This window comes from Glarea lozoyensis (genome assembly GCF_000409485.1).
Source record: "Glarea lozoyensis ATCC 20868 chromosome Unknown GLAREA16, whole genome shotgun sequence".
In the NCBI taxonomy this organism is placed as follows: Eukaryota; Fungi; Ascomycota; class Leotiomycetes; order Helotiales; family Helotiaceae; genus Glarea; species Glarea lozoyensis.
The window spans coordinates 77,649-91,796 of NW_007360990.1; the positions used below are offsets into that span (position 1 = coordinate 77,649).

The following is a 14,148-nucleotide window of genomic DNA, read 5'->3' on the forward strand; positions in this document are numbered from 1 at the left end:
GTACCTCCACCACACCAATCCACCACATTCCTCACGTCCACCCGTCAACGCGCATACACCTGCATATCCAACGCCTTCAGCAACCTGGTCGCTCGCCTCCAGTCATTTCACCTTGACCTGCATGATGTGAAAACCAAAACAATCCAGAAATTAAACCTCCACCGCTACTGTCAGCCGGAATTACATTACCTTCAGAAGCCTTCGAAAGAAATAGCATTGCAGCGCGTCAATTCGCATCCATTCATTTTGTCAACTTCACCTCTGCTTCACCACAACCACGAGAAAAAGATTCATCACTCACCATCACGGTAACCAGGGCCAACTGATTATCCTGCGGCGCTGTACATACCCATGATTAGGCGGTCAGCCCAGTAAACAAATCCAAGGAGCATCAAACTATATCCCGGGACCCATTGCAATACAAGCAAGAACCTGGAATTCAGAGGCATCGTCATCTTTGGTTGGCACATGCCATCAAAACAATCACAAGAAAACAAACTTGGAATTGATTTGAAAGTCTGGCCTTGTTGATATAAAATGGAGGACTGCAGTTTGAGGTCGCGTCAAAGTCGGTTGTCGCGACCAGATTCTAGTTCTTCGAGAGATACCAGAATGACACCAGCCAGCAGCAATGGCTCTTCAGCACATTTACCTACACGAATGAATCCGAGTAATGGTGGGAGACTAACACCATCGAATGGTGCAAGTTTGTTACAGGAAAGGCTGAGAGAGAGGAAAGTCGAAAGTGCGCGAGCAAATAGACATGGCAGTATTGATCTAGGTCATTTGAGAGACCGAGAAGTGCAGAGTTCACCTACTGCCAGAGAGGAAAAGAGACCAAGTTCCGGAGGTGGGAAAGGTATGGGTGTCAAAGGCATGGAAGAGGTATGTTGCAGCACCCATATATGATACATCGCTAACAGTTTCTAGCAAGTATCGACTTTGCACAAACAGAACTTTGACCTGAAACTCGAATTATATCATCGCCGACAGAAACAAGAAAGTTTGGAAGCGCGACTGGAAGCTTTGGAAAAGCAGATGGAAGGACAAGCTGAATTACAAGAAGTCAATGATCAATTGCTAGCGGAATTAGAGAAGCGCGACCAAGCTGTAGAAGAGGCAGTCAGTGTTATCGTGGCTCTGGAAGACAAGGTGGATCGATTGTTGAAGGAACGGGAGGGTGTTCGTGCTGTCGAATCTGATTACGAGTCGACATACTTTCGACAGGGAGATGATCAGGAATTTTCAAGTTCTCCACCCACATTCGAGAAGCAGAGGCCTGCTAATTCGGTTCCCCGCATGCCATCTTTCTTGTCAGAACATAGCGAGGGAACGGAAGCTTTGAGGAGTCTTTATGTTCCGCTCAGTCGGACTAATAGCGACGCAGGCTTGCCAAAGTTGGCTGAAGAGGTAACCGTGGATGGTATGGACAGTCCACGTCTGAGCGTTCTGAGCGAGAGTTCTTTTGTGAGTGTATATGGGATGAAGCCACTAGCATTGGACGAAACACCTGAACCAGAGTCGCCATCGCCACCAAGGAGGAACAGGACCTCTGAATCAGTCGAAAAATGGATGGATGCTCGACCAGCTACTGTCGCCCCTCCAATGCGAGCACCAAAACGGAATAGTGGATTACCAAAGAGTCAATATCTCTCGATCAATACCATCCTGGACTCACCTCTGCAACGGTTGGAAAAGTTGAAGGTCACTCTGGAGAAGGGAGCTCATAACTCCATGCCAATTCAGTCGCAACTCAAATCTACCAAGAAACATCAGAATGGTCTAAAAGATACCAGTCGACGTGTTGTAAAAGACCAAGACAGCTTCGAAAATCAACGCACATTACCTCCAACTCCTGACACCTTCAGTACCGATACTTTGAGACGATTTCAAATGTCCAACTCTGATCTGTTTGCTCAAAATCAGCGGACAGGAGACGCGACATTCCTTGATAGTACTTCAACTTTTCCAACACATCAACACTCGAATATGTCAATTAGACCTCGAAGCGCTGGGGAGACTGTTACCAGCAAGCGGGATGGTCATGGCTGGGATACAGAAACCCAAGGCGAATACACCGAAGCGGGAAGTGTATCAGATCTTGACAGCATGTATAATGGACCTTCATTCCAACGTCCACGACGTGTGATGACGCCAGATCTTTTCACCTTTGGTGGTGGGGATGATGGATGGGGACAGGAGATCAAGTACAGTACTGCCGCTCATATTCCAGCAGCAGGAAATGCTACGGCAGATCGTTATCGTGCAGTTCGTCGTTCAAGTATGAGCGAGCGTCAAAAGAGTAATGATCATATTCCTCAACGTGTTACGCGCTTGGAGGAACCTCAAAACGAATCACCCGTTCTTCCAGATCGACGCTCCTCGCTTGCAGCACCAACAAAACTCCGCAAAGTTGCACCGAACCAACCTCTGCCTCCAACACCTACGGAATCAGCCCCACCCACCATTTCTCCGCTTAAGAATTCCAAAATCTCAAGATTATCGGGTCGTATCTTTGGCAATAAATCTGAGAGCGCCCCCGCTAGCCCTATGAAACCACCCCTTGTTAGGACCCCAACCTACTTTGGTGATCATATAGCTGAAGAAGCAAGAGCTACACCTCCACCTATCAAACGATCTCGTACCGGGCCAGTGGCACAACGACCCATGTCAGCAGGTAACGGATCTGGTGGCAGAAGATTGAATGAATTTGGCGGCTATTCGACCACCGATGATGTTGCTTCCCATACCATTGCGGAAGATAGCGCTGTCATGACGAGGAGTATGGGCAGTAAGAAGTGGTTTGGTATCGCTCGAGCGGGTAGTCTGAGGAAGAATTAGTAAGAGTACTCACGGCGGTATCTTTGATTTTTGCAGGGCGTTTTTTGGTTGGGTAAAATTGCGTGTCTTGATGACATTGGTACACACCAAGGTCCCTGGGTATGGGGTTTTCTTTTCTGGGTGGTTAGGATTTGTTACTTTCGCGGGACTTGTATAGATACCCAGGTGGTTTGTTTTTGCTTTTCTTGGAAGAGGTGGATGCGCTGTATCAAATTGGAGATAGGTGGTGAGGATGAGTGGATGGATGTGCTAAAGGGGGTGGATGAAGGGGTATTGAGGTGGTAGATTGAGTTAATGAGGGGGAGTTGATAAATTGAGATGAAAGGATCATTACACATATTATTTTACCATCTTTGAAGTGATTTAGTTATCAAAGTTACCTCATGCAAACACTTGTATGAATCGTTCTCTGACCAAGAGGCTGTATGGATCAAAGTAGTTCCATCTCCGTTCAGGAGGTAAGCGAGGATGTTGGCATCTCTTCACGCGACCATGTTGGCTTTCCATAATTTCACTGTTCCTCTACATACAGATAATTCATTTAAGACACCACTATCTCATCTAAATTGAGAACCTCGGAAGACCTCGAGTTTTGAATTCTATTAGAGGGATCTAGCTTGGCACCTGTATGATGTTTTGAATCGAAATCGAGGGGATCGATAATGGTCTGAAAGTCTCTTTTTTACTACCTAAACCTACAGATCGTCTAGCTTGACAGATTTTTCGAATTTCAAAGATCAATTCCAAACGACAGTTAGATTAGACGTGTGTGGTCTCATGGCTTCTCTGTTCGGCGCCGGTCAGCTGCTTAGAGGTAAAGTGAATAGATACACCATCACCAAACAAATCCACGAGTGTTTGTGGCTGGCAATGTACGTGCATACCAGTCTCCTTCAGTTCTTAATTCTTACAGGAAATAAATAGGACTGCGAGCGATCAGACTGTTGTGATCAAAAGCGTCCGTCACTTCCGTCTTGACACCGAGCGAGTGGCTTTGAAGCGTTTTCAGTCTCGATCGTCTGTGATCCGCCCGTTGATCGATGAGATTGAGGATCCAAGCGATCCACCGGCTCTAGTGCTCAAGCATCTTGATGATGATCTTTTTAATGCCGCTGCTGCTAAACGACTTACGACGTCTGAGATCAAGCTTGTTGCCAAGAGGGTGTTGGAGGGGTTGAATGTCATTCATGAGGATGGTTATGTTCACACAGGTATGCTACCTTCAACGCCAACGCATGAGAGTTTTGCTTGCTGACGTACGCGCCGTGCAGATATCAAACTTGATAACATACTAGTGAATTACGCCCAAGGCTCAAGTCGATTCGCCGAAATCCAACTCACCGATCTAGGAAACACCGTGCGTGCGGATTCCAAATGGGCCAAAGAATGCGACATGATCGGTGCTCCTGTATGGCGGAGTCCAGAAGCTCAACTCCAGATCGGCTGGGGAAGTCCTACTGACATCCGGTCCTTTGGCACAGTGGTATGAACTATCCTTGCCGGGTAATTTCACTAGTTACAATTGCTAACAAAAATTATGTGGTTCCAGCTCATAAGTCTCATATAGAGGGACAATTGGCTCATCTTCAAACCACACGTCCCATTCGGCCATGATCATTATGAGATTAAAATCGTGATGAAGAATCATCAGTTCTTCGGACCGTTCCCGTTGAGGTATCGAGAGCTGGTGGATGAGGAGATGTTGGAGGTCATAACGTATATTATGAATGGGGTTCCGCTGGAGACGATGAAACCATTCAGGCGGGTCGGTGAGAAGGAGATCAGTAAAGAGGATAAGGAGTTTGTGTGTAGGGTTATGAAGATGGATCCGAGGGATAGACCGACGGCGAAAGAGCTTTTAGAGGATGAATGGTTTGAGGGGGTGGAGTGAGTGGTGAGGGGAGGGGTGTATGATTATGGTCAACTCAACTCACTCAGCAAAATCACAAGCCACAGAAATCCCATCTATACATCAGCAAAGACAAGTGGACAACAAAATTCAAGGTTTTTCTCGCTAACTCAGGATCTCACATGACCCCCTCATCGCGGACACCAATTATCATAAGTCGAAGCCGCGCAATGCGTCGCCTTGCCATATTCACAGCACTTCGTCCCATCACACTGAAAAATATAGCCCGTCCACTTCGGACTATCCCCCTTATCAACGACCGCGTTGCACAATCCGCAATACACCCCCGAGGAGCCGGCGCGACATGTACATTTCTTGGTGCCCGACCCGTCACAGTCTTTGCGCTCCTCGATTCGCACTTCCTGGACGAACCCGGATGTGCGTTCTTCGAGGCCTGAGGCGGCATCTAAATCGAGTTTGGCTTGTCGTGCGCTGGCTGGGAGGTGTTAGTATGTGATGGCGAGAGAAAGGGTGTACGTACCGACTTCTGCATCGGTCATTGCCAGAGCAGTGGTTGTGAAAATAGCGAGGGCGGCGAGTTTGAAGAGCTGCATTTTGAATGATGATGTGGGATCTGAGAGTTTGACTTTGAACTGGATCTCAGAGTTATGTCTGGTGATGTCGAGATATCAGATTCCGAGACTTGTTCAGCATATTTATACATGATCTCGCTACGCAAGCAGACCATCACCATATTCTGATACATTACTTCTCCATCTTTCTCAAATGCAGTAAGAATCCCTCGAAACATCTATCTTTCCCCCGATTACAACCTCAATGTAGATCCCCAATTCCGAGTCGTCTTCGTGGCGTCCATACAAACCATTTTGTATATTTACCAGCCACTGTCGCTCTCAAATGTTGTTATAGCCTGAATGCCATCTTCAGCTCAACAACTTCCATAGCACTCATGAGAACCAGCTTTTGGACCGCTTTACGTCAATCTCGAAGTTTCCCCGCTATGTGGCTTTTTTGAATGCTTCCAGTGCTTACAGCATTTATTGTGGCTTTTGGCAATATTTCGGTGTACGGGAGTAATTATGGCAATTCGTCAACATGGATTATTCGAGATTTCAGACCGCAATATCTGCAACATACACGGCAAGCACAGCACTGGTGACTTAATCTTTATCGCAAGCCATACGATATAACTTCTCCTCCAGATCCAATCCCACCACTTCTCCAGCTTGTCCACGCAATTCCCTCCCACCTTAAGCGAGGCACATGTACACTATCGGGCATACCTGTACCCAGCATCTCCTCTTTGAGCCTCCCAATATCGTGCAGCCAGCCACACCTGGAACGTTGCACCGATTCCTGGCGTCGAAAATAGAGTCAGTGCAGAGCACGCGACCGAGTTTTCATGACTCTGCGGAGTGGAACGCGAGGGGGCTTCGTGATGGTTTGTTTGGGAGAGGTGCAGCGGGTAATTGGTGATGGGTAATGTTGTTTGTGATTAAGCGAGTTTTTAGGGGGGTGCGCTTCGAGACTGTGATAGAGGGACATTAAGACTGATATTTCTCTTGCAAGGGTACGTCTGGAAATTTTGGTTATAAATAGTTACATCTTGTGATCTCTCACATTTTCTAAGCATTAATATAACTCAAGTATTATTAAAGAGAAAGAAGCTTCGAAGTGAAGGGCATGTCAGGAGCTCCATTTGAAAGCTATACTCGTATACGTAAAGAGGCTCTACAATTACAACTCTCCATAAACCCTCGATTATAAGATCGCGGGAACTAGTAGCCAACCCGATTATGACTACTTTCGAACTCCAAAACTGAAAATCTAGACACTTTAACGATATTTCATAGTACCTCCACGAACACTAATTACAAGCACTCTTAGATATCACTAACAAAGATAAAACAGCATGTAGATGTACGAGTAAGACGCCACAAATGCCCTAATCATGTCTACTAGACTATGCTGGCATTTATAGCCGCTAAGGGGAAGAAATTTAGTTGTCACACAAACGTGAGCAGGCATGCGGAGTTTATTCGCTTGTTATGTCAATATGCCTACGCATTCTGTGTCTTCCCTATAGAGAGGAAGCGTTATCTATTGAAGCGGATAACATAGAAATCGGGACAACCTTTAGTCGTGATTGAAAATAAAGTTACGCTTAAAATTAAGATTATTTGTTACCGAACTTTCACTTATCACCGATTTCTTCCGCGCTCTTACATTTCCCGAAAACTTTTACTATTAGAGAAATTAATTTCTTTCTCTTTTCTACTACTAAATTATAATTATTTAAAATATATAACTATAGTACGGTAGAAGACCTTTTCCATAAATGGTCGTAGTCCCTTTTTCGCTTCGTAGCCTAAGATTATAAAATTCGCACACGGTACTAATATACTTAAACCGAAAGTTTTAAGTCTATTTCTCATTTATGTCTCTATTAAAGGATTTAATATAGATAAGGCGGAAAGCAACTCTTTCTACATTCTTATTAACAACAGATCGTGCTACGAAGTTTCTAAAAAACTATTTTAAAAGCTTTTAAGTAAAATCTCATATTATATCTACTAAAACCTTTAATAAAACTTCGTCCGCATAAAAATACGTCAATAATATTAATTATAAATACGTTCTTTCTCTTTAAAAGAATAATCCTGCTAAGTTGCAGGACCTAGACGAGATGTACGATATCTGGGTAAAGTTAGACCTATGGCAATGTTATATCGAGAGGCCTCGGCTAAGTCTACAAAATTAATGAGGAGACAATAAACACTAAGTCAAAAACGAAGGTTAGCGTGAAGTATAATCTTAAATTAAAAGTTGTCGCCGATTTCACCCTTACTACCGGTTTCCATCTTACTGATTTTCATCTTACTAATCTACCAACTGTCTCTTTAATTAAAACCTCGATTCTAACTAACGAAACTTACTATTCCTCTTACGAATACTGTAGTAACAAGTGACAAAGATTTTATAAGGGACGGACAATTGGCCAACAGGGGCAATCAAATCTTTTTATGTAAAGAAATAAAGGTACGGGGAGACGTGAGTTTTATATAGTAGGATATTAGATATTTTGGCGACAGATGTGTTGTATTTTCGAGAAAAAGGATTTGGGTTTTTCCTTTTTAAGCAAGAGTTTGAATTGGGACATATGGGTAGTGTAGTAATAACTACTTATACTAAAATTCAAAAGTGTTCTGTGAACCCTTTAAAAACTGAAACCAAGAGAACTTTTCGTTAAGCATAAACTCCATTGACTTGAAATTCAAACTTCCCAATATCTCTCTATCTAGTACATCCAAATATAAAATGAGAACAGGATCATGATATTATGTTGAGAAGATATATTCACACAAACCACCCTCAGTCAAGACCCCATTATTATATACAAGCCCGCCCTCGACCCACTACATCCAAGTATAATGGGAAAACCGCTTTCAGCTACACTGACGACATCCATCTCGGCGTTCACATTCGGTTCAGACACCACTACATGTGTCCTCCCGAACTCCATTCGATTCCGACAGTCGTAAAACCCCAAGCTCCATCCGTTATAAAAGCTGAGACTATTGCCTGCGAGTATGAATAAGTTCTTTGCTGCCGAAAACGTTTCCATCAACGATTTAAATTTCACGATAAATGGTCTTTATCATAAATAAACTGAATAATATAAGCGCGGGTATTCTTACATACTTTAATAGACTCATACTTGATAGACTTCTCCGTCGATAGGGAAGTTCCAGCAATCAATACCGTCATGCGCATCATCCCGCGTTGCATGCTAATAGTGGACGGAAACTTTAGTGACTGTAGCTTTGCCTTATTTAAAAGAGATGTTCTTTGATTAAATTTGCATGCATTAATATGCCGCTGACCATTCTTGTATTTGTTTGTAACATTGAACTCAGTATATATATGTTTCCTGGACGGTAAACCGGTATAAATCCACTATTTAGGGCAAGAACACTCTCTGTTATTCTCAAGTCTGGGATCCACGAATCTCCTTATGATACAAACTGGTTTTTGAGTTCCGAGTATGTCTCGGGTAATTTACTTGGTTCCACGCAGGAATTGAGAGGTTCTCGATAGCCAAACACGGAAATGAGTAAGTTTTGATGGGTTAGATACACTAAGTCAAAAGGGGCTCAAGATAAGATATGATATATAGCACACAATTTTAAACTTCGAGATACCCATATCTGCGAAAATCCTGTATAAAAGCCACCAGCGACTAAGAACCAAATCAGAAAAATTTATTATGGCTTCAAATACACCGCATTGTGTGGCTGGATACAACTTTGATCTAGAAACTTTATACAAGGGTTGGTTTTGACACTGTGGTTGACTATCTCTCGTCACAACATGTCAGGGTCCAAATTTTGAGTTGTCGAATCACAGCTCTCGCTACTATGTCTTTCACCACCGAAAATATGTTTATCACCGATTCCAATACACATCATTACTGATATATAACATCTCTAACTTCTATAGCGTTATACCCCATATCTAGATTAATTGTATAGCGTAAAAGGAGACGCCATCACACTCCCGCGATACCTATACCCTTCCCTGCTCATAACGAAAGTCGATGGGGGAAACGACATTTCTGGTTCGACGTTCTTCGTGGCAAATGCTCTACTTATGTTACAGTAAGCTGGGATTCTTAACGTAAGTACTTTTAGTTATCGAGAATAATGTCCTAGAGTACTAACTTAGAATAGGGCGAACCTAGCAACTTGTGTCATTTAAACACATCTCAAAATACATAAACAGCTCTAAATAAACCCTATCTCAAAATTTAGAGAGTATTAAAAAAGTCTCGTTATCCCTCTTTCTCCTTAAACCAAAAGACTGATAAAAGAATTAACTTAAGATACTTGCCCTAAAATCCCGGCATCTACAACCTCCTCTACCTCTCTTTAAAAACACAACTTAAACCCCTAAGAACTCCAGGGTAATGAATATACGGAATTGGTACGGGACCCTAGGATAAGAATATAAGTAAAACCTTACGAACATCTCAAGCTCGCCTAGCACTCCAAGGGCTTTTTGCAAAGACGTTAATGTTTCTAATCATTAGAACGTTGAAAGTCGCGAAATAATTGGAATTTGTGAAGGAAAAGTGGCGTCGGTGACAACACGATAATCGGTGACAATTAAGAATCTCACATTCCTCTTCCAAACCCCACCGTCATTCTGTATCACCTCCCATTATACTGCCCTACGAATCTGTAATAATCACTGTCCACATAAAACTTTAACATAGTAACACCTGCCTCTTCTCTTGGTGCTTGTATCTGAGTACGGTTTTTTCAGTTCTCCTACATTATTTTCTCTTCGTTGCCATCTCCAAGAAATACCCCCTTTACCCCTCTATACTCCGAAATTATTTCAAGATATTATGTCTAAGTTTCTTTTGTAGTAGAATAAGGATTGAATATTCCTCAGCTTTACACCGATACTCGACGTGGTCAGGGAGATGAAGAAGATTACCGCGTTCAAGAAAATAATCACTACGTAAAAAGAAAAATTTCCGGATCCAAAATATACCTTAAAGGATCTTGTGAGCGTTTTACAATATTCCATTCATATGTGCGACCCAGAAACCACCCAGTAAAGAACCACTATACACCTAGTAGACAATCAGGATACAAAATTTTACAACAAGGAGATTATGGGTTCTGCTCGCTCCAGGCAATGAAGACATTGTATCCTGTCAAAAAGTCAAAATTCGGAGAGGGGTTAGAATTGCAAGCGAGTTCGAATTAATAACTTAAGGGCAATGGTTATGAGAGTTAAAGTACCGCGTGAATATTCGAAATCGGTGACAAAAATGAAATCGGCAACAAACATCGATCTGATGAACAACAAACACTCGCTGATATCTGCCAACTTGACATCTTCCCCGCTCGCACTCCATTTCAAATATTGAATCCCTCAATCCAAGCAACCAAACAACCACCAGCATCAACATCACTCTTCACCATATTCTTCTTCCAATCTAGTGAAACCCACTTAGTCCATCTCGATCCAATTTTCCTCTAAACTTAAACCAAGCCCTTCCTGCTATGGAAGTAATCTAATGGTACCAATAGAAAGAATTCAATTTCATAGATAGATTTAGTACCAAACCAGCTAGCATTTCCCCTCTAATCAGTTCCCCCAAGCCCCTCCACCCCATCTCACTCGACCTCTTGAATATAAGCCAGAAGCCCGGACAAACACTAAATATGCATGTGATAAGCTTTAAGAGCGCACCATTATTCTCCCCTGTGTCTCTGCACAAAAGTTTCAACGGAAAATGAATGGAGGGATTTCACAGGCGGCATGTAGTTTCCTTCAGGCTGTTAGGTTGGAAAGGGCCACGGAGGTGTCATGGAGAGAAAGATAGAGCCAGTGATGATGCTGCAATCGGTGACCACCACTGATCTCAATTATTGCTTGAAATGAGTCAAACCCAACAATCCAACAAACCCAACCATATTTCCCATTGACACAAGCATTTCCATCTCTTAATCTCAAGCTCAAGCTCCAAAGCCCTCCCACCGCTTCTCATCTCACCTCCTGAGTAGATGGTGGTGCGACAGGCGATAGTGATTTGGGAGAATGATAGGAGTGTTGTTCATATACCTGATCTTATCCAGAACTGTGTTCGCCTTTTGCTAGGGCAGCATTATTCTTCCCTTAGTCGGTTAATTTTAAAGATCTCGACAGCTATGTTTGGTTTAAGTGATGAATTTTGAGATCGTTTTGATTGTGGAAATAATAATTTTCCTACCATTGGAACATGGTCTAGCGCTGCATCGGAGAGGAGATTTCAGGACTGTAAAAATAAGAAATATATATTGGAATAAAAATGTTTATACAACCACGCTAAAGTCCACAAAATAAGAATATACATCTCGCCCAAAACATCACCTATCACTCAGAACACCCATCTTCAGGCCTCAATGCTGAACGTCTCAGCCGCACCCCCAGTACACCTCGCAGAATCAAGCTTCGCTCCCGCAGGACTCAAACAAGTAGCACCCTTCTCATTAAGCGGCGCAAGCGTGATGCTATTCCCACCTTGGAAACCAAACAACTGACTCTCCGTGACCAAGCCCTCGCCATCCGCTCTGCCACCACATGAAAATAGGACAACGGTATCACCAGCCGCACGTCTAGGATCGAAGTTTAGACATCCTTGCGTGAGACTGCTGACGACGAGGGCGGCATTTGCTTGATCGTTGTGCGTGCCTTTGGTGATGATGTCGAATTTCTCGCCCTCGGCGCCGGTGCAGTCTTGGACGGCTACGGGGATGAGATTCTGACGGAAGTCGCCGGCGGCGGGGTCGATGAAGAGACATTGGCCGGAGGAAGTCTTGATGGAGGCGGATGTGAATGCTCGGGTGGCAGTTTCGTCTCGTGGGTTTGCTTCTGCGGCTGCGGTTGGGTTTAGAACACCTCCTGCGCGAGAGACGGGTACCTCTGTTGTTGGATTTCCTCCTCCGGTTGCTGGTGCTGCTGGAGTTGGAGCTGGGGCAGCTGCGGATGAAGAGACATCAGCTACGGGTAATGCAGTTGGAGCGACTACTGCTGAAGATGCTGGTACGGGTACGGGAGCTGGAGCGGGAGCAGCACCGCCAGCGCCAAAGGTAAACGTTTGAGCGGCACTTCCTGCTGCACAAGGAGCTTGATCAAGAACAGCACCAGCGACAGCGAGGCAAGTACCTGCAGCGTTTCCTGGGGAAAGAGATAGAGGTCCGGCACTTCCATCAAAGGGGAATAGTTGGGAGTTGGTTACAGCACCACCTATGATAATTAGCGAAATACTTTGGAGACTGTGAGAAAGACTTACCACCATCAGCTCTACCACCACAAGAGAACATGATTACGGTATTCCCTGCAGCGCGTCGAGGATCAAAGTTCATGCAGGCTTGGGTCTGGGAGATGTTAGCTCAGGTCATGTCTTCTGACGAGGAAGCACATACCAACGTGTTAACGACAAGCATATTTCCAGCTTGATCGTTATGCTTTCCCGCAGTAATCACATCCCATTGCTGTCCAGCACTACCATCACATGCCTTGACTTCAATAGGGTTCAAGTTTGCACGGAAATCGCCTGAAAGCTCTTCTACCGAAAGACATTGGCCGTCAGAAGTCTATGAAGCATTAGCATCCAATCTTTTTCTGTGGCTGAAAACTTACTGTGATTGCAGTTGCTGAGAATGCCCGGGTCGCTGTGTCATCGCGAGGTTGGGCTTCCTTGAAGGCCTCTTCATTGAGTTCAGCAACTACTCGTGGTTTGATCGGTGAAGCAGATACCACTGCAAGCGTTGCAAGAGCGACAGAAAATATGGAATGCATGATGAAATAAAACAAATCAAAGGTTAAGTTTCAAAGGTTAAGTTGCAAAGTAAATGTAAAGAATGTAATACCGCGCAGCAGTAACCTTTCAAAGGAGAGTAAGAAGAAAATGGAAATGACTGAGATCCGTGTTGATGAACAGCACAAACATAAAATGAGGAAGCGATAGTTATATCATACCCAATGTGTGCTACGTACCCAAGCACCTGGAAATTGATCGGTACTTCAGGAGGATCCAGACTCTTGATCTCCCCGATCCGTTTCAATCAGTCTGTTCATCACCCGAACAAAGTCAATCCGCGCCGCAAGATCTGCCAATGTTTTCATCCCAACGGGTGTGGTTGAAACTCGACATGTTTCTGACTGTCTGATGTTTGGATTAACGCCGCGGAAGGGACAGAACGTTAACTTCTACCGAGCGCAACCCCTGTATCAGATCCCCCGAACCTCTCAAAATTCTGCCGTTCTTTTGCGCGCGACAACTTTGTACGATGGAGAAGCAGCCAATTGAGAGGTTGAATGTTTTGACAGAAGGAAGCGTATTCTGGCAGGTGGAGGGGAAGTTGAAACGAATTATCTTGTTTGAGAGTCTGCTTGCAGAGGAAGAAACAAACCGGTGCAAGAAATGGCACTTGGTGACCGAGGCCGCGAACGAAACCAATCCAAAGGATACTTAGGATCGTTGGTTGATCGTATAATATGGCATCGAACTCTGAAATTTCATGATGAAGATGTTCCTGAGATGAAGGATTGATGATGGGGATGAATTGATGCGGAGGTTGTTTGGGATGAGATGGTTGATCTTGTGAAACGAACCCAGGCTCTGTGCACGAGCTGCTCCACGTGATCGGCCTCGTCGATGAATAGTTCGACGTATTGAACAATTACCTAGGTCTGGCGGGAGAGTCTCACAAGCGTGCTTTTCAACAAGTCTATTACCTTCAGTCCTGAATTTAGAAAGTATTTTGGGTCAACCAGGCAAGACTTTTTTCCATCGCGGCCCTCGAAGTCGACTTCTTTCCAAGACAACCCCTTTTGAGTATGGCCGACATTGGGTACTTTAGTGCATAGATCAATCA

At 44.1% G+C, this 14,148-nt stretch overlaps 4 protein-coding genes across 4 annotated transcripts; 2 read left to right on the top strand and 2 right to left on the bottom strand.

Moving 5' to 3' along the window:
• Window positions 1–612: 612 nt before the first annotated feature.
• On the top strand, window positions 613–2,841 carry GLAREA_07311 (uncharacterized protein; the record flags this gene model as incomplete). The annotated part of the gene is made up of 2 exons (XM_008081999.1): window positions 613–885; window positions 931–2,841. 2 exons carry the CDS (start codon window positions 613–615, stop codon window positions 2,839–2,841), a joined length of 2,184 nt encoding a protein of 727 aa, XP_008080190.1.
• Window positions 2,842–3,618: 777 nt separating this feature from the next.
• GLAREA_07312 (Protein kinase-like (PK-like)) lies at window positions 3,619–4,732 on the top strand (the record flags this gene model as incomplete). The annotated part of the gene is made up of 4 exons (XM_008082000.1): window positions 3,619–3,713; window positions 3,766–4,052; window positions 4,113–4,324; window positions 4,409–4,732. The coding sequence occupies 4 exons, from the start codon at window positions 3,619–3,621 to the stop codon at window positions 4,730–4,732; spliced, it is 918 nt and encodes a 305-aa protein (XP_008080191.1).
• Window positions 4,733–4,881: 149 nt separating this feature from the next.
• GLAREA_07313 (uncharacterized protein) lies at window positions 4,882–5,304 on the bottom strand (the record flags this gene model as incomplete). Its single annotated transcript, XM_008082001.1, has 2 exons — window positions 4,882–5,186; window positions 5,232–5,304. The coding sequence occupies 2 exons, from the start codon at window positions 5,302–5,304 to the stop codon at window positions 4,882–4,884; spliced, it is 378 nt and encodes a 125-aa protein (XP_008080192.1).
• Window positions 5,305–11,660: 6,356 nt separating this feature from the next.
• On the bottom strand, window positions 11,661–13,069 carry GLAREA_07314 (Ricin B-like lectin; the record flags this gene model as incomplete). The annotated part of the gene is made up of 4 exons (XM_008082002.1): window positions 11,661–12,514; window positions 12,561–12,645; window positions 12,694–12,864; window positions 12,911–13,069. The coding sequence occupies 4 exons, from the start codon at window positions 13,067–13,069 to the stop codon at window positions 11,661–11,663; spliced, it is 1,269 nt and encodes a 422-aa protein (XP_008080193.1).
• Window positions 13,070–14,148: the final 1,079 nt, after the last annotated feature.